Source organism: Syngnathus scovelli, chromosome 8 (genome assembly GCF_024217435.2).
Source record: "Syngnathus scovelli strain Florida chromosome 8, RoL_Ssco_1.2, whole genome shotgun sequence".
NCBI lineage: Eukaryota > Metazoa > Chordata > Actinopteri > Syngnathiformes > Syngnathidae > Syngnathus > Syngnathus scovelli.
Genome location: NC_090854.1, coordinates 8,443,062 through 8,466,984, shown reverse-complemented (window position 1 = coordinate 8,466,984; position 23,923 = coordinate 8,443,062). Strand labels below are relative to the sequence as shown.

The 23,923-nt window shown below is 42.8% G+C and overlaps 2 protein-coding genes across 6 annotated transcripts; one reads left to right on the top strand and one right to left on the bottom strand.

The window, feature by feature from the left end:
- Positions 1 to 95: 95 nt before the first annotated feature.
- csrnp3 (cysteine-serine-rich nuclear protein 3) lies at positions 96 to 17,022 on the top strand. 4 transcript variants are annotated; one of them, XM_068651526.1, is made up of 8 exons: positions 96 to 238; positions 755 to 795; positions 7,109 to 7,214; positions 7,738 to 8,430; positions 10,691 to 10,859; positions 12,174 to 12,433; positions 12,832 to 13,128; positions 14,130 to 17,022. In XM_068651526.1, the coding sequence occupies exons 4-8, from the start codon at positions 8,425 to 8,427 to the stop codon at positions 15,108 to 15,110; spliced, it is 1,713 nt and encodes a 570-aa protein (XP_068507627.1). In that variant the 5' UTR covers positions 96 to 238; positions 755 to 795; positions 7,109 to 7,214; positions 7,738 to 8,424; the 3' UTR covers positions 15,111 to 17,022. The 4 variants fall into 4 exon arrangements, with proteins under 4 accessions (XP_068507627.1, XP_049583842.1, XP_068507628.1 ...); XM_049727885.1 differs by lacking the exon at positions 7,109 to 7,214 and having other exon boundaries at positions 8,311 to 8,430; XM_068651527.1 differs by lacking the exon at positions 7,109 to 7,214.
- Positions 17,023 to 17,148: 126 nt separating this feature from the next.
- galnt3 (UDP-N-acetyl-alpha-D-galactosamine:polypeptide N-acetylgalactosaminyltransferase 3 (GalNAc-T3)) lies at positions 17,149 to 23,632 on the bottom strand. 2 transcript variants are annotated; one of them, XM_049727867.2, is made up of 12 exons: positions 23,475 to 23,632; positions 22,835 to 23,120; positions 21,626 to 22,167; positions 20,989 to 21,161; positions 20,353 to 20,502; positions 20,039 to 20,273; positions 19,854 to 19,971; positions 19,533 to 19,733; positions 18,872 to 19,003; positions 18,584 to 18,685; positions 18,340 to 18,492; positions 17,149 to 18,202 (listed from the first exon to the last, which is right to left on the bottom strand). In XM_049727867.2, the coding sequence occupies exons 2-12, from the start codon at positions 22,835 to 22,837 to the stop codon at positions 18,089 to 18,091; spliced, it is 1,923 nt and encodes a 640-aa protein (XP_049583824.1). In that variant the 5' UTR covers positions 22,838 to 23,120; positions 23,475 to 23,632; the 3' UTR covers positions 17,149 to 18,088. The 2 variants fall into 2 exon arrangements, with proteins under 2 accessions (XP_049583824.1, XP_049583825.1); XM_049727868.2 differs by lacking the exon at positions 22,835 to 23,120 and having other exon boundaries at positions 23,475 to 23,627.
- Positions 23,633 to 23,923: the final 291 nt, after the last annotated feature.

Here is a 23,923-nt window from a genome sequence, read left to right as displayed (position 1 = left end):
AGCCTGTCAGTCTGATGCGCACCATTGTTCCCCGGTAGCCGGAAAGAAGGCTGCAGCCGCCGCTACTGGCACGGCACCGGTGCACGCGACCATCTACGGGACCGGTTCGTCTCCCGTCCCCCACCCCGGGTTGAATGATCCTACCTCCTGCTGCATGCATGGACAACACACCGAGGCACTGCATGGAGCTGAGGGAGGGGCGTTGATTTAATTGACTGGCTGCACAGTGACCTGGATGGTGAGTATAAAGCTCAGACTCAACACAATTAGCCTTTAACTTAGTTGCACATTGACTGCAAGTTTTTTTTTTTTTTGCATGTAAAATTTTGTGTGAAGATCTTCAAGTAAATAGATTCAAATGAGTTTATTACATATCATTTGTCCAAACTCTACTCAGTCTCAGCCACATTTTCTTTGTCTTGCCTGAATTGTGTATCATTTTGTATCCTCTGCACAATAAATGTCAGTGCACCCCCCCCCCCCCTATAATTATGGAGGGAGTGCACATGTGTGCTACAGCTTGACATAAAACTGGTGCAAGGCCAGCTTCCTGAAGTGAATGTGGAGAGTCCACTGCAGTACAGGAAGTCCCCCACCCCCCCAACTATCCATCTCCCTTATCGTCTCCCTTGTTAGTGCAAAGTTTCCGAGCATGATTTCCTCTTTATTTCTGCATCTTACATCAGGTTGCTTCTTTGTGTTATGCAACCTGCTGCAGAAGCTAATGACCCCCGCCCCTCTTATCCCCCCACAGGACAGAAGCAGGCGGCTGCAGTGTAATATCATTTTCTTAAGGTAAGATTGCATTGTTATGGAACTCAACATGTATGTTCACACACACACACACACACACACACACACACACACACACACACACACACACACACACACACACACACACACACACACACACACACACACACACACACACACACACACACACACACACTCAACTGTTGCCACGCTGTCTCAAAACACGGTGGTAACACGACATGATGTGATGATGCGGTGTAAAGTCAACACAGACATCTGCAGCAGTCTCGCTGGATTAGACCACAGAGATGCACGCCTCTGATATCATTCTCATTAAAAGATGCCGCTTTAGAATATTTATTGTGAGTTTGATATGCGCTCTTGTTATGAATCAAACTAGCCAGATGAAAACATTTCTCGGCGGTTTGTTTTTGTGAGCCGTTAAAAGGCAAGCTGATGTTTATCTATAAAGACACTTAATTGTATTAAAGACGCTTGATTATGGGGGATCTCATCACTATATTAAAAAAAAAAAAATGCTGGGTTGATTTCATGACCCACTTGCTGAGTGGTCGCCATTTTGGACACTTTGTTGTTTGTTGAAGTTGTCAGGCGTCACTCCAGTTACAATTGTTTTAAATACTCCATTTTATTTTGGAAAGTGGTTGCACAAAATAAAATGATCCCGATACACCTGTCAAACTGAAATTATATACGGGTCAACTGTCTGGCAACTATGTGTTGCTACTGTTAGCTAATGCTAATATGTGGATCTGAGTCTCACCTGACATCTCACCAATGTGTCTCACCGACATAGTTTCAGAGTGACTCTTAAAAATATTTACCTGGTTAATTTCCCTCTAAATGGATACACACTAGGCAGGCACTCCAGAGACACTCTTGTACAAGCGATTGCAGAGTCAATTTTCAATAATTTGTTCACTTAGAAGAACTTCAACTCGAATTAGATCCACTTATGTAAAGCTACATTCTTAGGCGATATATTTGATTCCAAAATGCTCACTGCGTAATAATCAAGATGGCGGAAGCTTTGTGATGGACATCCATTAAACTTACCCAGGAAGGTGTGATGAACGAAGGGTTGGAAATTTTCTTCATTTTGGATTCCTAATGGTGCAGCGGCTGACTCACCTGAGGAACAATAGACGAGACAAACATTTTGTTTTTAACAGTATTACAGTAAACATCCTATCTTATCATCTCACTAATAATTCCGACTGCAAATATCGAGTAATTTAACACATACAAATAAATTATTTTTAAAGCAAATCTTGAAATTTTAGTCTTTATTCCTGCCTTTCGTCTTCTTCTTTAAAATGTACACCGTGAAAAACAATTATGCCGCCATCTGGTGGGCAATAGTTGATTGACACCCAAATGAACTACCCATCGCAAAACAGTTGAGTGTAATTTGATTTGAAAGTGCTGCAGTAGATCCAAATTGACAGTGGCAAACATTCATTTAAACATTTACTAATCAACACATGACAAAATGCAAACCAAAAACACAACAGTGCATTAAATCGGAATAGGAAAATGAGTGTTTTTACATCTATTAAAAAATTAAAAAATCACATTCACATCATGATAGAGGTTATATATAAATGATAAGGCTTGTCTGCGGAACATGAACCCCCCCCAAATCCCACAGCCTTCCCAGCCTGCATGCGAGATGAAAGCATCCTCGACTCCATGAAATGCTTTGGCAGCTCTGCTTCTGCCAGCAAGCCTGCTTTTTGTGAACTTTGCGATAACATGGGAAAATAGTCATAAATAAGAAATAGACGCATGAATAATGTAGTCGAGCATTGTGATTGACGTGATGGCTGAGGGGTCCTGATTAGGGCTGCAAATGCTTGTGAGTAGAATTAGAGCAAATCAAAAACACCAGTCCGACTGTGGGACTTGCTTTCCACGCTGGGTGCACTGTAATGGCTTCTTGTTTGTAAATTGTGTTCTTTCAAAGACGTGTCTGTGATCCAAAGCCACGGTGGTCATCTTTGCTCTTTAGTTGTGTACATAACGCACAGCCATGCTTGGTCTCCTTTATTGTTCTAAGTGGAGGAAGAACAGATCAATGGTTCTCAGCAGTGTGTGGCGGAGCTGCAGGAGGGAGGCTGCGGCTTTTCAGTCCGTGAGTGCTGAGCAGCACAACCCCCCCCCCCCCCCCCCCCCTCCCCAACCCTTCCTTTTCATGTGTGCCGAGCAGATCTGTCTGCAGCCTCAGGCCAGCGCAAGTTAACAAATGTACAGCGAGCATGTGAAGTCTCATTTGCATAAATCCGTAGATGTCGCCGCATTTCCATAACTGGATTCCTTTGTGTGTAATTGGGGAATGGATATGTGCCGTTTGGGTTTTGCGGAGGACGACTGAGATTGAAAATGATGACATGTGACAACTTTGCTTAATTATTTGCTGGGTTACGCCATCCGATCTTGATCACACAGCGGGGATCAAACTGCCCACGACGCACATTTTGTCAGCTACCAGTGCTGTGTGCACGACATGATGAATTAATAACAGGTACTGGTATAGTACAGGAACAAACGGTACGATAATTACAATAAATAAAAAACGCAGTAGTGCCTTGGGATACAAACGTAATTAGTTCCGACGCCTCAAAACACGTGCATCTCACATCATCATTCCCTTTTTTAAATGAATGAGAATGCCATTACGGGTCCTGTGTTGTTTTTAATATGGAAACTAGCACTCTATAATACTGTAAATTAGAAAAACAATTAAACTGAATTTAAATAATTGAAGAGTTTGCATCATGGTTAGATGTGTGCGCTATGGCTAACTAATATCTGTTTAATACAGAGGAGATGATCACTGCAGTAATATTCATTATTTTTGGGGGGCAGAGGATAAAGAATACATGTCTGTGAGGATTGTTATATTGTCTGTCTACATGTGTTGCTCCATCATGTGTGTTCAAATGTCCCTCTTGGAAATGGTTACAACAATGCTATCAATCATTAGCCTCTTTAATGCGTTTTGTATAGTTTGTTAGCATTAAGCTAAACTGAGTTTCCCAAGGTTGTTTTAGACATACATCTTTTTTCTATGTATTATTTTCTTTAAAATCTTGTAAGTCAGGTCATTCTTAGTTAAAGGCAGCGCTGTAATCTAATTCACTTGGCGTAAATAAGATGGGTCATTCCTAGATGTGATGTTAATGTATGCAGATGAAGACTAACTGACCTCTCGCTGACACTTATGTGAGTCATTTTAAGAACAAGCCTCGACAAAATAGCATTGATGAATATCTGAGCGGTGTATTTTAGTTGGGGTGGGGGTGTCGGTCCCTACCCTGACATCATGTGTTGTTGCATAATCATCTGGGCCTCAGCGGAGTCCAGCTGAGACCTACCTTCTCTCTCTATCTCCCTCCATCAGTTTCAGTGCTGCATTTTTTTCTCTATCGCCTCTTCCAAGGCCGCCTTTTACGGCCCAGCGCGACACAGGTGATGGATGAGGTCGAACGGAACCCCGAGCCGGCAGCGCGGCGCTAGCTCTTTTGTGGTTTCAGGGTTTTGTCTTCAAGGCACCGCAATTCTATCAGCCAGTTCCACTGGGATGCTACCTCGCTTTCTCGGAGTGCATGGGAATGACAAAGTGTTTTGGAAAAAAAATTAATGAAATGATCTGCTGTAGCGTGACACTGTGTTAAAACAAGTGGCATAGTTAGGTGTGAATTGCACACAACAGTCTTTATATGATACAATATTTTGCTCATAACAGTAAAATGTAGTCCGCCAGGGGTGTCAAACTCATTTTTGCCGTTATGACTGTCAATGTCTTCTATATACATACAGTATAGGCAACACAACAAACTAATGAATAACTCGTTTTGAAATCAGAGGCTAGTAAAAATTGTTCAAATATTTTAAAAAGACAAATGGTAATAAAAATTGCTAGCAATGTCGGAATTTTTGAAACGTGAAGACAATTTGTAATTTTTGTAATGACTCAAAGTCGATGCAAATGTTAGCTTTGCGGGCCACATAAAATGAAGTGGCGGGCCGTATCTGGCCCCCCGGCCTTGAGTTTGACACCTAAGAAAAAATTGGACAAATCACGAGTCTCATTAACGAAGGTTGCGAAAGATCCTAGTGCTAATTCTGATTAGCCTCTCTTGAAAGGTTGACAAGACGTTCGTTGGGCTTCCGTCTTTTAATTGTGTCAGTTCACCTGTTCCCAGGCTGATCATTAACGGTGTGTTGAAGCTAAGCGCTTTTGATGTACACTACTTTGGCCACTGCAGGCACGCTCTGCCTGACAAGTAGCCACAACGCTGAGATGGGTTTTTCCCGATGAATTGCAGAAACATTTTCTTTAAAGAGGTTCTTTTATCGAGATGCTCCACGCAAGCCTCGGAGGCACGAAACTCCCTCGGGTTGATGTTTTGTAAGTTTAGATCATCAATTTGCTGACGACGTGTAACTGAAAACTAAAATAATGTGGACTCTGCGGAAAGCTCTTTAAGCATTTGTCCATGTATGAGTAGACCTTTGTCCTGACATTTCAGAGTTATAGTAGAATGACAAATATATTTCTCCACTTTTGTATGATTTTTCTGCCAACTAGAGAACAATGATGTACTATGAGTAGTTCCACTGCTTATTAAAAAAAAAAAAAAAAAAGGAGTGTAACGGATTAATGGCGTTTCCATTCATTTCAATGGGGAACGACGATTTGTTCATGGAACAAATTCAACTCCATTCTCAAGGCACAACTGTATTTAAGATTAAAACCATCTTTCTTTGTAAAACTGATCTTTTGTTTGGTGAGGATTCCAATCATGTTTTGGAATGCATCTTTTTATCCAGCGCAGTGGGAGGCGGCCAACTGTTTTGCATATGACCTCAATATTATTATTATGACTACTCAAGCACATTTATTGGTAAAGCTCATTACGTATGATCGCCGTCTTCGGTTCATCATTTTAAGGAAAGTAAATATATAGGTCAGCGCATAGTGAAGCAAATGCATGGCATCCCGCCAGTGTTTGCATCTTATGTAATAGGCCGGAATATAAATGTGATACTCGGACAGACAGAAGGTGCCTTCCAGGGACAAATTGAAAAGAAATTGACCAGACAACCGGAGAATAGTAGGTTACGATTTGATATATGTTTCGTTGTGGTCGCAAAACATTAATTATTGACTTTTTGGATGCAGCAAAAAATAGTTTAAAGGATGCTCGCAGTATGTATATAATTATCACAGATGAAACATTTATAAATGTTGTAGGTTCATAGAGATATTGAATAAAAACTAGAATTCCATAGATTCAGCAAGAACAAGTCCCCGTTGCCCTGCACTTGTAACGATTGTTATATGATGTGTATTGTATTGTTTAGGCATGTTCTCAGTGGGAATTTCCAAGCTGATCTAAATACAATTTCCTATAGTGAATTCCCATTAGGGAGGAAAACAGACAAAAGAAAGACTTGTTTAAATGTGCACAAAGCCGCTGATACCGTTGTATGAAAGAGTCAGTGTTGATTTACATCAACAGATAAACAAGAGCCAGCGTCGTCTTATTTTGCCTGCTGCACTTCCCTCATTAGCCTGACTTGCTCTTTGCTCTTTGTGATGCAGCCGTGTAATCTTGGAGCGCTCAGCGGTGCGCTTCCTCTGGCCTCGTTTTCAAACTGCATATTTCAACGTGGTGGGGGGTGGGGGCGAGGTAACCATTTATGAAGACACAAAACTAAATCTTGAATCAAATAGCAACAATGCTAAAATAACACTATTTGACACAATATGGACAAAATTATTGGGACATCATCGTCTGTTACACCTACAAGAAGAAAATATACAGGTATTGTTGTAGAAGTGTGTTTGGGGTGTTTGGTAACTAGGCCTACCACATAGTGAAAATACAAATAATAATTGTAATAATGATGACTTCTGAGCAACTATCAAACTAAACAGAAAGCAAAATGAATTACACATTCGGTATTGAAACACCCACATGGCTTTAGCACAATGCTAACAAACAACGGAAAACATAATAGACAGGCTAATGGATAGCACTTAAAGATATGGGCTATTTGAACACAAATAGTGGAGTAACACAGATAGCATTAATACTTACAATATATATGCATATTTTCTTTATACTTGCCTAATATTATTATGATACTCTTATTATAATATTTCATATTGCCCGGTTCACAAATGTCATCCCATCAGTCATAAATTGGGTATCCAGAACTGGTGAAGAACCAGCAGCTAAGCTCATCTTAAGATACCTTTCTAACAATTTTCTTTGTTGATCCGTCCAGCTGTGACTTGACTGTTTGTCTACTCTCGCCGCAGCCACAGCGTGCTCTCTGGCCTTGGCAGGCAGCTGTTTTCTGACAAAAAAGCACTAAAAGCTCACTACCTGCACCACATCAAAAATGACACGCTTAGTGGCTGCCTGGTGAGTACTGTGCAGAATTAAAGAGCCAGACACGTCCCTAAGATAGTGCAAAAGCAGAGATCATAACAGCCAATATTGGTTTTAATCATGATGCCGTTATTGACATGGCAAACATGGCATTAGCCACCTGTAGTAACTTTCGGGCCTTTAACAACAAGAGCTGCTTATATATTTATATTATATAATGGACCTTAATTGTTTTCCTCATTGACATTAAGATTCTGACATTTGTTTATTTTTTGGGACATTAAGCGAGCTTTAGCTTTTTTACATTAAGATTGTCATTGCCGAAATAGCTTTATGTATTAGGAAAAAAGTGTTATGTCGCCATCTTGTGGCTTGAGTAGGCATTTACAAACCATTTTAATAATTAACCCTTTAAATAAAAAATTGGCATCACATTTTGGACCTTCAAGTTCCCGTAATGTTGTTCCAATGTGGATGTTTTGTAATTGTATTCTTCGTATCAGATGGCTATACAGTATTTTTTTAACCCCCTCCTTCCCCTTTCCTATCTCACCAGCTACACCTCCTCATCCGTTTCTCCGACGCCCCCCATACCTCTGCCTCCTGCATCCCCCCCCTCCACTGCTGATAGCCCCTACCCACACGCCCTCCCTTTCCCATCTACCATGTTGGTAAAAATATCTGCAGACAGCAGGAGAGGAGGCTCTCTCGCTCTCTCTCTCTCTCTCTCTCTCTCTCTCTCTCTCTCTCTCTCTCTCTCTCTCCTCTCTCTCTCTCTCTCTCTCTCTCTCTCTCTCTCTCTCTCTCTCTCTCTCTCTCCTCACTGCTCGCTCTCAGACAATCCACCCATGTGACTTCTCAGGCTGACTGTGCCTCAGCTCCATTCAGCCTCTTTGCCTACCAGCCGGCTGCTGCTAATGAGCCTTTGTGTGGCAGGGAGAGCAACACTATGACAAAGAGGGAGCTAAAGTGTGAAAGATTGTCTTATTGCTTCTTGTAATAAAGCATACAGTATCGACAGTCTCATCTCTCAGGCTGCATCCCCCTCTTTGTCTCTCTCTCTCTCCCTCTTTTTTTTTTTTTTTTTTAAACCTCATGCTGATGGACCTCTGGGGCCGCTGCAAGTCAGTGGACTGAGACAAAATGGGAAGCTCTTCATCCATCATGTGTGAATTGCCGCATTAATGATTGTGTAGCCGTCCTGCTGTGAGAAGAGGTGAAAGGAGTCAGAGTCCGCCAGTGGATGCAGGTCAGTGGTTCCCGTGAGGGCTGGCTGGCCGGCCGGATGGCGCCAGAGGGAGTTGCCGTGATGCTGCATGCATGTTTGCTCTGTGTGCTTGCTTTTATGAATCACGAGATGAACAGAAATGCGAGCATGTCTTTTTATATCAACGAGTGATTGGTGCTTTGAGGTTTTTTTATTGTGAGTTTAATTGCTGTGCTATAGTGAGAATAAGACTAACAATCCTTTGGGATATTAAACATTGGCTCACCTGATGTAGAATTAATTATATTTGAGAATTTGGATTTTGAGTTGAGAGACTGCAGTGTATTGTTAATATTTAAGTAGACTGTTTGTGTACAGGTTAAATATACACAAGACTGGAAAAACGAAACTGGAGTTTTTTGAAATTTTGGAAGTTATATTCTCAGTAATTTAAGGATAAATACCAAATATTGTTGCATGTAAATTTTTTTTCTGACCTACAATATACACATATATTTTATGTACTGCATATGACGTGCTATAAAATGTGACTACAGAACTAACACCAAAAGCCCACTAGAACTTGATGAAAATGGTACAAATGTACGCTGACTCATATTTAACACGAATTTGAATGCAATTGGTGCATTCCAAACACTGAAACAACCCCAATTATAAGAGGGTGTGTACACTTGTGCAATCACATATTTAAATGATTGCTTTTAATTATTTGGGTACATGGTGGAATTTTTTACTATTTTGTTTTTAAATATGCATAATTTGAAGAGAGATATACGTCTCTCTCTCTCTCTCTCTCTCTCTCTCTCTCTCTCTCTCTCTCTCTCTCTCTCTCTCCTCTCTCTCTCTCTCTCTCTCTCTCTCTCTCTCTCTCTCTCTCTCTCTCTCTCTCTCTCTCTCTCTCTCTCTCTCTCTCTCTCTCTCTCTCTCTCTCTCTCTCTCTCTCTCTCTCTCTCTCTCTCTCTCTATATATATATATAATATATGGAGAGACTTATATGGACTGTGCAAACGTATGACCAATTCTTGCTTTGGTGTGGGACCTCATGCGCAATTTGTTGCTCTGGACACAGTGTCACATGGGGAAGCAGTAGTTGTGAGGATACACTGCCATCACCATGGCAACCACTTTTTAATATCAAAGCCTAATGCAGCCTCAGCAGAGAGCTAAAGCGTCGTCGTACACATAGGTTGCTAACAATGCGGTCTAATTCGGAACCTTTTGGAAGCTGCCCACGCTATTTCTGGTGGAAATTTCCACAAGAACTAGTTTCTTTGTGATGTCTGGATCAAATATTTGAGATTTGAATTTCCAAAGGGGGAACTGACTTGAGCATTGCTGTAAATTTGAAATGATGGATTGCATACCGATGTTTTAGGGAGTGATGCTTAATCCACAAGGCTGGAGTTGATTGTGGCACCCCCGCCGTTATAGAGCGAAAAAAATCATAAACCCCCCCGGGGAACAATGAGCCTCTCTTTCTGGCAGCAGAGGTTCTCCTATCTGGCCCGCACCTCTTTCTTCGCATCTCTTCTCCCAGGAAGCATTTGCATCTGTAACGACTCGATAGCAGAGCCCCAGATGAAACGCGGCGGCCGTCTGTGAAAGGAACTCCCCCACAAGCTGCTCTGACAGATAGACAGGATGAGGCTCGCCCAAGATGCCGGCCGGCCCCTGCTCGCCGTTTTTCCGAGGCGGAAAGCCACCGAGCTGCCAGTCATTGCGTGTACAAAGGCAGCTGTGCTGTTCCCGCCGACGGTATTGGCAACTCTGATTTGTTTGAGCCGGGACGGTAAACAAATTAGGCTTGACCGAAAAGAGCGTTGCGGTTCGATTCCCTTGAGCATGGTGCCGAACTTTGATGGGCTGTGGATATCTACTGATTATTTTGTTTATTTGGCATCATCCATTCACTGTTCCACTTTAGTACAAATAACGCTCTAAATATTCCGAACATGGATTTTCATAAATGAGCATTTCCATTGTCACTCATGTTGGTCAAGCCTCCTTTTTTCCCTTTTTCTTGAGCCACACTATAAATGAAGCCAAATGAACTTCCTCTACATCAGATCGAGAATGTAATTAGCGTCTTTCGCTGGCCATGGCTGCTCCTTTGTGCCAAGGTGATCAATTGCCGGGGGAGCGCCGTGCAGGCAGAGCGGCGGGAGAGCTGGCGGTGCGTGTGTGTGTGTATGCGGTGCTAATTGAGTGTATTGAGGATTACACAGGCCTCCTAAACTGGATATTAAATAATGCGTGGCCCCTGCGCTGTCTGTGTTTCAGGTGCAGATGTGTCAGGCCATGAGCGGAATACTGAAAAGGAAATTCGAGGAGGTGGAAGCCTCCTCCTCCCCGTGCTCTTCCTTGAGGGAGTCTGATGATGAGGTATCCTGCAGCGAGAGCGGGGATAGCAGCGACAGCGTCAACCCGTCCGCCTCCGGCCCTTTCACCCGTGAGTACCGCTCACTAACAAAGCGCCTAATCCGAGCGGGGTGGAAGGAATGTTGTTGTTTCATCAGAGAGGAGGAAACAAAGGAGGTGATGTTAATCACGATGGGACTAATGGTGTTGTTTCAATGCCGTGTGGCTGAGCCGTTTTTTTTTTTTTTTTTTTTGTAGGAGGCAGTGTGATATGAATGCACAGTCATAGGCATGCAGAGAAGAGGCTAAGTGATGCTGAGAGAGCACCAGTGTAATCGAAAAGCGGCATGCGCAAGCAGCTTCCCTTATTAGGAGAAGCATCAGCATGCCAGCCCAGTCAGATGAATGAGATGATGACGTCTCAAGCTGTGCTGCACATGTAGCCTCTAACCCCGCTTTTCTTAAAAGAACATAGTGAATCTACATTCATGCAGCATTAGGACCAGAAGGAGATTCAGTAACTGGCTCAACGTGGTCATGGGGATCAAACTTGCAACCTCTGGGTTGGGGGACGACCACTCTACCACTGAGACACCTTGCCCCTCATTTACCTATTTTGGGATAAATGCTGGGGATGAAATAGCTATCTAAAGAATGACAATCAGTGCCGTACTGACGAGCTGAGTGGAATCGAGAGATCTCAGTGTATAGATTCTCTTTCTGCTAACAAAGCTTTTTAACACCTTAAAGAACAGACACAGAATGAAGAGCTAGGGAGAAAATATGACCGTCATGGCATTCTCTGTATCTTTGGAAAAAGATTGATCGGCAATATAAGGAGAGGAACGCGTCCCTGGGATCTGAGCTTGGCTTCTGTCAACCACAGCTGCCAGCATATGGGGCCCGGCGAAGATTGACCTTCTGTCGGTTGTCATGTGATGGAGGGCGGGTCCAACGACTCACTCGCAAATATTCAGGCGCACTTCCAACGTGCCCATAACATCTGTTAAAACGAGCTCGTCGCATTTGTTTTGCTGCAAAGTGGGCGGGGTCTCTCGCTCAGAACACTAAAGCGTTGAACTTTAATGTCTGATAAGGGGACGTGACTATTGTGAAGGAGTACTCTTCAACTCAGGAGCAGCCGGGGGATTATTTATACTCCAGTGTTGCCTTCCTCCCCCTCAAAGCTTTCTGTAGTAGCACAGAAGTGGGATGACGTTGTTTTCCCACAACAGTCATGCGGAGTCCGAGTCTTGCGACTAGCTTCTTCTTGTTGTGATGTATTTTTTGTTGTTGTACAACCAGCACTCAATCGTGCAGTAATTTACTGTAAATTTGCTGCTTCATCTCTCGTGGCCACCGGGTGGCAGAATAACAATTTTAACAGCTCCATTTTCCTCAACAGCTGGTTCCATCCTAAAGCGAGAGAAGCGTCTGTGCACGAGGAGGGTGCACTTTGAGAAGGTGACCGTGTACTACTTCAGCAGGAGGCAAGGCTTCACCAGCGTGCCAAGCCAAGGCGGCAGCACGCTGGGCATGTCCAACAGGCACAGCTGGGTCAGGCAGTATTCCCTGGGCGAGTTTGCCATGGAGCAGGAGAGGATCCATAGGGACATGTTGAGGGAGCACCTCAAGGAGGAGAAGCTTAACTCTATCAAACTCAAGGTGAACTACACTCATTCCTACATTGGCTTCTTTGGAGCGATTTGCTTTCATTTGCGATACCGTCACCGGAAACATTTGCATATCGGTCCTGCCCTTCCTCCCCATTTTTTTCTATTTTGGTCTGGCTCTTATATATACTGGGTGTTATATACTGGGTGTAATTCCACTGTCAACCACTACGTCGTAAATTTGTAAGAGTAATGGAACAGGAAGTATTTCCACACAGCCTAATTTAAGTTAAAAAATATTCAATACCATGGAATGTAATCCTGCTTTTTATGCCTACAGAAAATTATGGCTTTAGACTCATTTCATGACGTATTTCATAATATTACAGACAAAATAGAAACAAACTAATAAAATCATAAAATTGACCCAGATTCTCTGGTGCTTTCTAGCTTACCAAAAACGGAACAGTGGAGTCCGAGGAAGCCAACACACTAACCGCAGAGGACATTTCCGACGACGACATCGACCTGGACAACACGGAGGTGGACGAGTACTTCTTCCTGCAGCCCCTGACCACTAAAAAGCGGAGGGCACTGCTCCGTACCTCCGGGGTGAAGAAGATTGATGTGGAAGAGAAGCATGAACTTCGGACCATCCGTGTGTCCAGAGAGGACTGCGGTTGTGACTGCAGAGTCTTCTGTGAGCCAGACACCTGCGCCTGCAGCAGTGCAGGGATCAAGTGTCAGGTAAATGCACTCATTTTGTGTTTACAGTAAACTGTAAATAGAATACAATGTTGCCTTGAGATGCGAGTTTCCAAAATACAATTTCTCTGCCTTGACTAGGCTGTATGGTGGCAGTGAACTAACCCAAACTTAACAATTAGCCCCTTTGGAAAATGATTAATAGTTTGCCAAAAAGGAGGCTTCAAGCTATTAGATGTCACTCCAGGTTGTAGTTTATTGTCAAATTATACGTGAAACGAGAATTACACGCTGTTTCTGTAAAACGACGACATTCTAGATTAGCTTTTTGCCTCCTAACTTAATGTAAACACAATGGGAAACGCGGATCGAGAAAAGCATTTTAATGTTTTCAGAAATTAATATTTCAACTCAAACCATGCAGCAACACATGTAGATATGTATTATTAAATAACTCACGGTCATAGTCCTCAAGGAGCTGAGGCGATCTAAAAATGTTGACACTGCAAACGCCTGTGTACAGTATGACGTTTGTCTTATAGTGCTGCCTAGTGGCCACGGTTAGCAGCGCATTGGGCATGCAGCGTGACAAAAAAATCTTTTTTGTGTAACCAGTGTTATGATAACGTCATTTATCCGTTTAAGACTGGACATCAGATTTTTTTGGTACTGATTCCGAATCTGACGTTTTTTTCCCCTCTAACAAATTAGGATTTGCTTATCCAATATTAACCATAATGTAACGTATTTCTAATATTCATTAATTTAGGGTCAGGTTCAGCAAGAAGTGGATTGTTTTTTCTGAAATATCTTAGTTATAAATTACAATGCTCATGTGCTGGAAAAATGTAAAGGCGTTTTTAAATCACCGTAAAGATTCTTTAAGGTCACAAAGTCGTCATTGATTTAAAATTGTCTGTTGATCCGTTTAATTTGAGATACTATAATTCACAACCATTTGAAAAACCAATTGGAAAATTGGTTTTAAGCATGGCTTCACTTTTGGTTCCATGACAGGAAATGCTTTGTTTCTTCCCCTCTAGGTGGACCGCATGTCATTTCCATGTGGTTGCACAAAAGAAGGCTGCAGCAATTCGAGCGGCAGAGTGGAGTTTAACCCCATCCGCGTTCGGACCCATTTCCTGCATACCATAATGAAGCTGGAGCTGGAGAAGAGTCGCGAGCAGGAGCAAGCTTCCCCCACCAATGGTTACCATGGCAACGAGGCAGTCAGTTCCAACTCTCTGGTTCAGTCTCAGCACAGGTTAGACTACTCTTTGCCTGACGCCGTTCCGCAAAGCGCCGGCGTGCACTTGCAGACGGCCGGCGAGATGGACGAGCCGCTGGAGGACGAGGATGAGGAGGACGACGAGGACGACGAGGAAGATGACAACGAAGATGAGGAGGACAGCAGCAGCGTTTTTAGCGGGATTTCGGACTCCAGCACTCAGAGTTTAGCCAACAGTGACTCAGAGGACGAGGAAGACGAAGATGAGGACGAGGACAGGTCGGAGAACTTGTGTCACACGGAAGTGGTGCCATTGGCCTCCGTGCTGTGTTACGGTGACGACGAGAATCACGTAAACGGGAACGCTTATTTAATGAACGCCCCCTCGGCTGAATACTATCAGCTCGGGAATTCAGGCCCTGCCCACAGTGGCACGAGCAGCCAATCAGGCGAACCCTACGGGGAAGCAATAGCATTCCAAGAGCCAATCAACGGCACCCAAACCCAGGGCGCCTTCCCCAAACAGCCAGTGGAACAGTACTCTACGAATTTTAACATGGGCGGAAGCGCACCGGTGGCCGCTCTAAGCCACTACGTCCACGAAAACGACAAAGCGGATTTTGTGGATCCTGAGGACCAGTTTCACAACTATCTGAACAATAACACCCATGCACCGTTCAGCACTCACGGCTCATGCGCGTCGGCCGAGCCGCCGCCGCAGTCCAACGTTAACGGGCACCCCGACTTGAACTTACTTGCAACGAGTACCAAGAATCTCTCTTTACCGGCAGTGTAGAAACTGCCACGTTTGCATTTTGACTTACAAAGGTTGAATTGAGGCAACTGACTTAAGTCAATTGTTGACTTAAAACATTTGTTTGTTGAAGGCGTTTCACCTTTAATATGGGAAGTTTCTAAAATTTTAGTGTGGTTGCATTTCGCTCCTAAAATTTTGGAACTCCGCTTTCACATGTGCCACCAATTTTTTTTTTTGGGGATTATTATTATTTTTTTTTATTGCTTACAAATTCCAGTCTCCAACCCAATGGAACCCAATTTCCAAGGAATAAACAAGGAGAGTCCTAAAATTTTAAATTAAAAAGTCCAAGTGTGAAATGTCTTCAATCAACTAAACTCCAATCGCCTGAATTCAATTTTTGTAGATTACCATGATTTAGAGATCCAAAATGGACATCTTGGAGCATTACATTCAAAGCCTTTTGCATTGTCCAAACACAGCACCATGGCCCATTTTCTCGGTGTCGTCATTCCATCATAGGAATGTTTCAAAGACCTCACATACGACCACGATAAAGCCGATGGAAGCTCAATTACATCACGCCGTGCAATGTTATCTTGTAATTTCAGATGTAAAGTTCTAGTTTTGAGCAAATATTGTACCGTAGATGGAACTTTTATATGTCTATCGTGTGTGTTGAAATGTGTTGCAAAAAGGATTAATGTCAAGTTTATTTATTATTGTTTAGGAAGTATACGTACAGTATATATTGTAAAAGTTTTGATAGTACGCATGCTTTTTTTTTGAGGAATTGCAGCAGTATTTAAGGGGAACAAAAAGCCTATTGTTTTCTACAAAAACAAAAAATTTGCTTGTTTTTTTCCCTTCCTATGATATGCTTTTCGATGGTTAGAAAAGCATGAAAAAGCCTGAGTTGTTTGTTGTCATTGGTCAGATTGTAACCTTTATTGGGACTACAGTACAGTGTTTTTCTTGAATTGATACTTGAATGGTGAAAAGGTCAAGAGTTGCCATGTTCAAAGCATTTCATTAATACAGGGATATTAATTAAATAGCACTTTGAAATGTCTCCAAAAACTATTTAAATTCATACTCAACACAAAGTAACTTCTAAATATTTATTTAAAATAATATGATTTCTTTTTTTTTATTGATTTGAATGCAATACAAACAACATTCCTGTCTGGTCGTTGAAATAAATGGTTTATTTATGTTGATCCATTTAATGAGATTGTTGTGTGCAATAGTTATCTACTAAAGCTATGTCACTAATTCTTTGTTTCCTCTACGGCTTGACACTGCATATTTTTCCTTTCTAATTGCCATTACATTGAATATGGATGACAATCACAGCTTGATATTAGATCATAATTGAGTCATTTTAAATGACTAAGTAGAGGGATTTGGGGGATTTTGAAGTAACCACTTCTTGACAAAAGTAATGAAGCACTCAGCTGCTACCGCAAGATTTCTTAATTTTTTTTTTAGTAGTTAAGTTTGGACCTTGCGCGTGCGTGCGTGTGCAGACTGCGTTCAGGCAACGGAGTTAATCAATAAAGCTCTTCGAGCACATTTTGCCAAAGCGTACTGTAGGCTACAGTGTGAGGGCGAGACACTATGATGTTGCAATCCAGTCAAGAACCCCCCCCCCCCCCCCCCCCAGTATTTATGAATGATATATCAAAACATGTATTTATTGTGATAAGTCAGTATTGAGTAAATTGCTTCGGTATTTTGAAATTGTTCAATTTTCAATGCTGATTGTGAGTTGTAAAAGCTTCCTGTGCCTGATTTCTTTTTAATTTTTGGATTCTGTGAAATGCATATGTTTTGCACAAAGTGATACCATTTTTTTCTATGTTTTTGATTTGTATATGTAGATAGAATTTGATTAGTTTTCATTTTTACATGGTTTTGAAATAAATGTCCTTTGGTCTTCATGATGTCATGTTTGAGGTCCACGTGAGTGTCATTTGTTATTCAACAGCGCCCCCTTGTGAGCAGATCATGTTAAACATCTGTCATTTTTTAACTGAGTTTTTGAATTCTTACGTATTCTATGGACACACACGACTGCACTTTTCTTCTAAATTTATTTTCCAAGTTCCTCATTTCCCATGAAATCATACAGTAAGCCTGGTAAAGTTTGCAGTTTTTTAGGACAATTAGAAAAAATAAGTTGCGAGCTTTGTCCTCTTGCAGCACAGTGTGTTGGTAATCAGAAATCGTCAGTCAAATTATTTTCAGCTCAATGTGGACCATTGCATAAACTCGTTTCAGTGCCAGCCGACTTCACATCAAGAAAATGGCCCACAACAAAAGTCTTCCCCACACCCATTCACACAGTAAGTAGATCCTTTCTCTACCTCATATAGAAAATTACATCTAAGGCACTGGATGAGTCATAAAATATATTCTTGAAGAACTATGCTCACATTTGTTTCTCAGTTTTTCTAGTCCGTCTCTTTGGTGCACTAATTGTAAACCATTTTGTCTTTTTAATTTTTTTTTTTTACTTTGAGGGATACTTAGAGAAATATTCAATTCAATGTTGGCTTCATTGCGCATACGAGGAATGAAAATATACATCAGGACAAAAGTCTTGGAACACAAATGTATCCCAAAACCTTAATTCTTCATAACTATGGACAATTGCACGCTTCCGTTTAGTGTTAATGATTTTGGGAAGATGCTTTTATGTCAAAGAAATTTACAACCTTGTAAAAAAATCTCAGGAGAGTTTAAGCTAATGGCCCAAATTGTGTCTGTGTCCCAATACTTTTGTCCATACATCGTATCTCAAATACAAAAAAGAGGCATCTTCATTGCTCTAAGCATCATTGGGTCCCCATTGTGATGGAGGTCAACGTGTCAAACGTTTCCTCCCCACAGTGCTTTCTCCCGACATTCAGACTGTGAAGCAGCGACGGTTTTGTTTTTATGTCTTAAAAATAAATTAAAACTCATTGCAGTCAGGAATCTATAAAAAAAAGGGCTACTCAAGACGCCTACATTCAGATGAAGGACCAAAGCTGGTATCTGTCCGTGGGGTCGCAGGGCGTCAGGGCAGGATGCTCAAAACGGGCAGTCAAGCACATGTTCGAAATCGGCATGGAGAATAAGTGGTTCTAGTTGGAGAGAAACAAAAATGCACATTCTTGTTAAAAAAAATACACAGGATGAAAACGTTAAAATGGATCTTTCACAATTTGGTTAAAATGTGGTTTTTTTTCCAAATTGTTGAGCCTCAGCTCATCAAACTTACGTCCTGCAGCTCCCAATTTTGCTCTGGACCGACCGCCGTGTTCCCTCCTTTGTACTGGCAGACCTCCAGCTTGACAAGCCCCTCGGCCCCGTGCAAACACAGCTCCTTCTGAATGTTGTGTCGAATCTCGTGATGCGTGGAGAACTCAAAATACTACAGCAGCAAGCAAAAAAAAAAAAAATAGTGATGGAAAAAATGATTCAACTTTTGTTATTAAGCGATAGAAGACATTTGCTTTCCCAACCTGGTTCCCTCCAAGTCCGTGACATGGGTACATGATCAGCTGTTTGCCCCCGTCATTGTTCTCGCCCGCGTCCAGACACGAGTCCTTGCCCACATTTTTCACCTAAACACAAAGAAAGGACGTGAAATGAAAAGCTAACAAACCCCCCCTGCAAGCTGTTCAAACAACTTGAGTGTCTGGACGCCAAGTTGGAACTGCTCTGGACCCGCTGGAGGTCCCGAGCAGAAACCCGCAGTGGTTACGCTGAGCCTTGAGGATTAGTTGGGGTGGGTGAGTGCCCATTCTTACCGCGCCAAAGCGCAGAGGGTTCAGATCAGGCATGAAGACTTCAGGATAGACATTCTTCAAGTACCAGGAGAAGCTTTTGCACTGCAGCCGCTCACGGAGGTCCACGCGCTTGGAGACGTCCCCAAAGGTTTTCTATAGAGCAAAATAAAAAAACTGGATAAAATAGTCACCAAATTTGTCTTACAAAACACTTTTTTGTAAAACGGATTTATGTGTATGCGTAAATTTCCTCCACACTCATAGCTGGTGCAGAGGACTCCTTGAGGAATGTGCATTTGAAGGGTACTCGAGGTAGAGCCCTGAGGGATCTTTTAATGGCACCTATGAGACCACATGTCAAGAAACGCTGCGAGCCTCTGTCATTTACCAGCGTTGCCTTCCTCCAGGCACTTACGTCTCTGCCTGCTGCCAGCAAGCTTTTATCGCAACCATTTCTTTTCTTTCCCTCCAATGTGCTTCCTTTTTAACGGAATGCGTTAAATACACTATTTGACACGGTAGAATGTAGTTCACCGAGCGTGTAGAGTTGAGACAAACAGCTGCTGCTGGGTAATTAACAGAAGGGATATGTTGAAACTTGCCTCCTTAAGCACTAGCCGATGTGTGTGAAAGTTTTCAACGATGAACTGAAAATGCTGACGAGAAAGTAGTACATACGTACATCTTTGGCCATCTGTCCCGCCTGCTGGTTACGACGGTAGAAGATCTCCTTATAATCATCCATCCAAACCTCGGCAAGTCGGACCTGGTTGCGGGCGATCACTTGCGTGCCTTTGGGAAAAGTATGGGGACTCTTGGTGCGGAAAACATGGCCGACGACAGAGCACGGGATGATCTCCAGCTGTCCGCCACATTGCCAGACCTGCCGGTGACATGAGATTAGCTCAGACGTGTTATTATTTTAAGATCCTGTAAAGTTTTAAAACATTTACAACTTCATTCAAACGTAACAATGAGAAATTGGCACGCTGAGAATCCTCACCCTGAAGGACATCTCAATATTCTCACCACCCCAGATTTCCATTTGCTCATCATAGCTTCCGACGTGGTAGAAGTATTCCTTCGAGATGGAGAACAGCCCGCCGGCAAACGTTGGGGTCCTACAGAAGACTTGGATTCAAAAGACGTTTCGGCAAAGTTGAGACACGCCAGGGACGCTCGGCTCACTTAATCGGGTAGGTTTCATCCTTCCTCCTATTTTTCTCATGATCCGGGAGACTCTCCCATCCAAAGGACAAGCCCCAGTCAAAGTTGCCCCGGTTATGGTTCTGGCCGTACGGGGACGGCTTCATGAACTCAAAGGTGTTGAGATCAATGGTTGATATGTCCGGACTAACCACTGCGGTGGAGTTTTCAGCTATCCTGGCGAGCAGCGGCTCCAGCCAGCCGTTAAAACATTCGCCTGAGAACACAAGAAACCCAATCGGTTCTGGTTCTGTACTCAACTTTTTTCTTTTTTTTTTTTAATAGTGTGGACTCACAATGGGCATCCAGAAAAGTGAGCGTGTCACCGGTGGCCACAGATGCACCCAGCAACCGAGCAGTAATGAGGCCTTTCCTCTCAACTTGCCGGACGACTCGCACGATACTCAGCGTTTTCAGGTACTCGTCCAGCTGGTCCTTCAGGATGTCTGCAACGCAAGGAACAAAGGTCACAAGTGGAGCGTGAATGCGTTTGACATTTAGAAACCATCTGGTTAAGTCGCATTTAAAGCTGCGGGGACTATCGAAGTGATGACTGGAGAACATTTGCAATCCTCGGCATAAGTGACTCAACCAGAAGAAAAGAGGAGCTAGCTTTGCTGGTAATCCTCACCACAGCGAGCTATTTGGTCAAACCAGTTTCCACCAAGGAGGGCTGCTGCATATCCAGCCATCGCCTCTGGCCTGGCCCCTCATAAGTAACTGAACCTGAGATGGATTGAACTTCCCCCCTCCCTCACGGTTTCTGTTACCGACCTTCAGCAAGAGTAAGCTTTTTAAGAAAGTACTCATTAAAGTTCTCCCTTCCTGGAGCTACAAAAAATGAAAAAGGTCTTCCTCTCCATGTGAAATCAAACTCGGCAAAAAAATAAATAAAAAAAATAAAATAAAAAAAAGGGGGGGGGGGCGCTCACCATCAACACTAGCATCATCCACCAGGATAATCTCCTTGAGGAGAATGGCAGGCGATGTATGCAGGACGCTGTACACAGTCCTTAGCAGGGTGCTCCAAGCCTCATTGTGAAAGACGATTATCACGCTGGTGGTTGGCAAGGGAGGGCATCGCTTGAAGGTCTGCTCAATACATCTGCAGAGAGAAGCACAAAGATGGGTCTGTCCGGAGGGCTTCCTCTGTGGCGTGTCGGATCACTGCCGTCACACCGCTACCGTGCGTGTGGTGACATTTTTGGTCTTCAAATGGGCAGTAAGAGAAATAAATGGATTAGATTGAATTAAAAACTTGGATGACAATTATTCCAGATTTTTCAAAAAAATGTCTATAAATGGACTTCGCACAAATTTGTAGGGGTTTGCCATCTATAGTTTTATCATATTGTGCCAGTGGAGTTTTATTATTTTATTACCAATATTAGACCGTTCTAAATGGGCAGAGCTCAACAAGTAGGTGTGACCGCAGCTTGGGAGCTGAGCAATTATTTGGGAAAGGAGCGAGCGACATTTGGTTTGCACAAACATGGCCGACTCCATATTGAGTTGAAGCGCCAGTCAAACATGAGGTCTTTTGTATGAAGAGTGCGCGAGCAAACATACTCTGGTGGTCTTGTGTCTGCTCCCAGGTCGCGGCTCAGGGAGATGCGATCGCTGGCGTACAGATTGAAGCAGTGCTTCTGTTCGCCCTCCTCTTTTTCCTTCTGCTCGGCCGGGCTCAAGGAGTCCGTGTGGAAGGGCTTGCCGGCGGCGCCAGGAGCAACCGGGTTTTGGGGAGGTCTCTCCAGGGCCGGTTTGAGCTCGGGGGCCGTGTAGCGACCCAGCAAACAGCCGTCACCGTTTGAGCTGTGCTTCTGATGAACAGGGGCTTTAATCTGCATTTTTGGAATGGCGTCCCTGAAGTTATGAACGGCTCCCATCACCATGCCCAGCATGGTGTCCCGCTTCTCTTTAATCTCTTTCAGCCACGGGTCCTCCTGCGGACTTCGGCTTTCCACTTCCCATTGTATGAAAAACACAAAGGTGACAAAGACCAGAGCAGCTACGACCAGTTTAAGGGGGTGCAGTCGTCGTCGGAGCACTCTGCGCAGTACTGTCATTCTTCTTGGAGACGCAGACTGATTTTTAAAGTGTAGGCCCAGCAACTGCAATACATAGATCAAAGTCAGGGTCACCTCAATATCAGGATCAAGAGCCACTGATGTCCTCAAGAGAATCACTCAATTATGAAACTGTAGCAAATTAAGAAAACTCAGAGGTGGCTTAACATGTTGGCATGAGGATTAAACGCAGCTCCTAAGCGCATTGACGTAAAAAAAAAAAAAAAAAAAAAAAAAACCAAAACATGACAGGATCCGGCCCATCCTATGACTGGATCCGAATCAGAATCATAAAAGAATCGGATCGGGTACTGATACTATTAATGATTTAGTGCTGGTTTGGTCATTCTTGTCCATTTATTTTCCTCTATGCATGTTTCATCTGTTTCTGTGTTTACAATGCTATATAATGAAACCAAGCTTTACCAGTGCATTTTCAACAACTTGACATTTACTCAATACTATCAATATGAAGCTTAATGATAATTCACAACTTTTGGGGAACGTCACAAAGTTACTTAATAGTGGTAATGACACAACACGAGAAAATGTGACCCAATTCCACGTGCAGTTCAACTACTTTAATACAAAGTAAGCAGCCATGGAGTTGGTAACATTAACTTTTAATCATAAAACAAATATCCAAGTGTCATCAATTAACCACGTTGCTGAGAATTTCGCCAGGAGGAAGAAGGGGGGGAAAAAAACTTACCATGAGTCAGTGAACTAGACGTGCAATAAAAAAAGGCTCCCAAATCGACTCCAACAAAAATACAAGGACCGAATTCATGTCGCCTTGCAACAGGGCAACGCGTCGCTACCGACACCGACGCCAAGGAAAAGCTGTTGTTGGTCGGGGAGAGAAAAAAAAATCGGAAAAAGATTTGTACTTCAGCAAACTTCCGTCTCGTGGGCTCCAGGTGCGCTGTTCTCAGGTAGAAGGCGGAGAGCAACTGGTGCGCATGCGCAGAGCCGAACCCTTGTGTCAAACTCCATGGCTGCAATAAAAGGGGAAAACCCCAACAAATATCAAGTGACTTATTGAGCAAACCAATTTTTTAAATCACTTATAATCTACACGCGGTCGTTAGTTTTAAACGTAAGCGTTTCTACTGGAGTCGCTCGCGTTAAATGAATTAATAAAGGATGGTGCCAGTGAGGTTTGTTCAAGAGCTCCATTCATCCACCCAGTTGCTGGGATACAAATAGCGGAGGAACGCGCTTTATTAAACACCGCATCCAATTGGCCTCTCTTGGGAACATTTAGCAAAAGTTACCAAAAAAAAAAGCAAAATAAAATATAATTGGTGAAAACAAGTTGTTGGTTCTTGTTTTCATAGCCTGACACTTACCAGAAGATAGATGACAAATCTCCCTGCTCTTTTCTTCGATGGTCACGATGAAGACTTTGATGTTAAGAGGAGCAATGAGGTGGATCCCACCCGTGGGGAAAACTGCCCTCGGCCACTATTGTGGAGCGAGTCTGCCTTCAACTGGGCTGGCTCTGGCACTGCAAGCATCCACAAACACTTGGAACACCAAGTACTACAATCGTAACAAACGTTAAAGAAAAAAAACCCATAAAAGACAAACAATTACTATTATCATAAGCTATTACGCAACAATTGTACTTTTATCGTACTGCAATATTTGATCAACAAAATAAGAGAAATGGAATAAGTGTCAAGAAAAATATTCGAAGAAGCAGTTCAACAATAAACTTAAGAATTAATGAATAACACATGGTCAGCGGGATTTAAAACTAAACTTTATCAATGTTCAATCCCGTCACAGAGATTGT

Coding starts and splice junctions, on each gene's coding strand:
- csrnp3 (XM_049727885.1), top strand. Junction 12,434..12,831: donor TTAACTCTATCAAACTCAAG/GTGAACTACACT, acceptor GGTGCTTTCTAG/CTTACCAAAAACGGAACAGT. Junction 13,129..14,129: donor GTGCAGGGATCAAGTGTCAG/GTAAATGCACTC, acceptor CTTCCCCTCTAG/GTGGACCGCATGTCATTTCC.
- galnt3 (XM_049727867.2), bottom strand. Junction 19,972..20,038: donor GATGAAACCTACCCGATTAA/GTGAGCCGAGCG, acceptor AGTCTTCTGTAG/GACCCCAACGTTTGCCGGCG. Junction 19,734..19,853: donor ATATTGAGATGTCCTTCAGG/GTGAGGATTCTC, acceptor TGTCACCGGCAG/GTCTGGCAATGTGGCGGACA.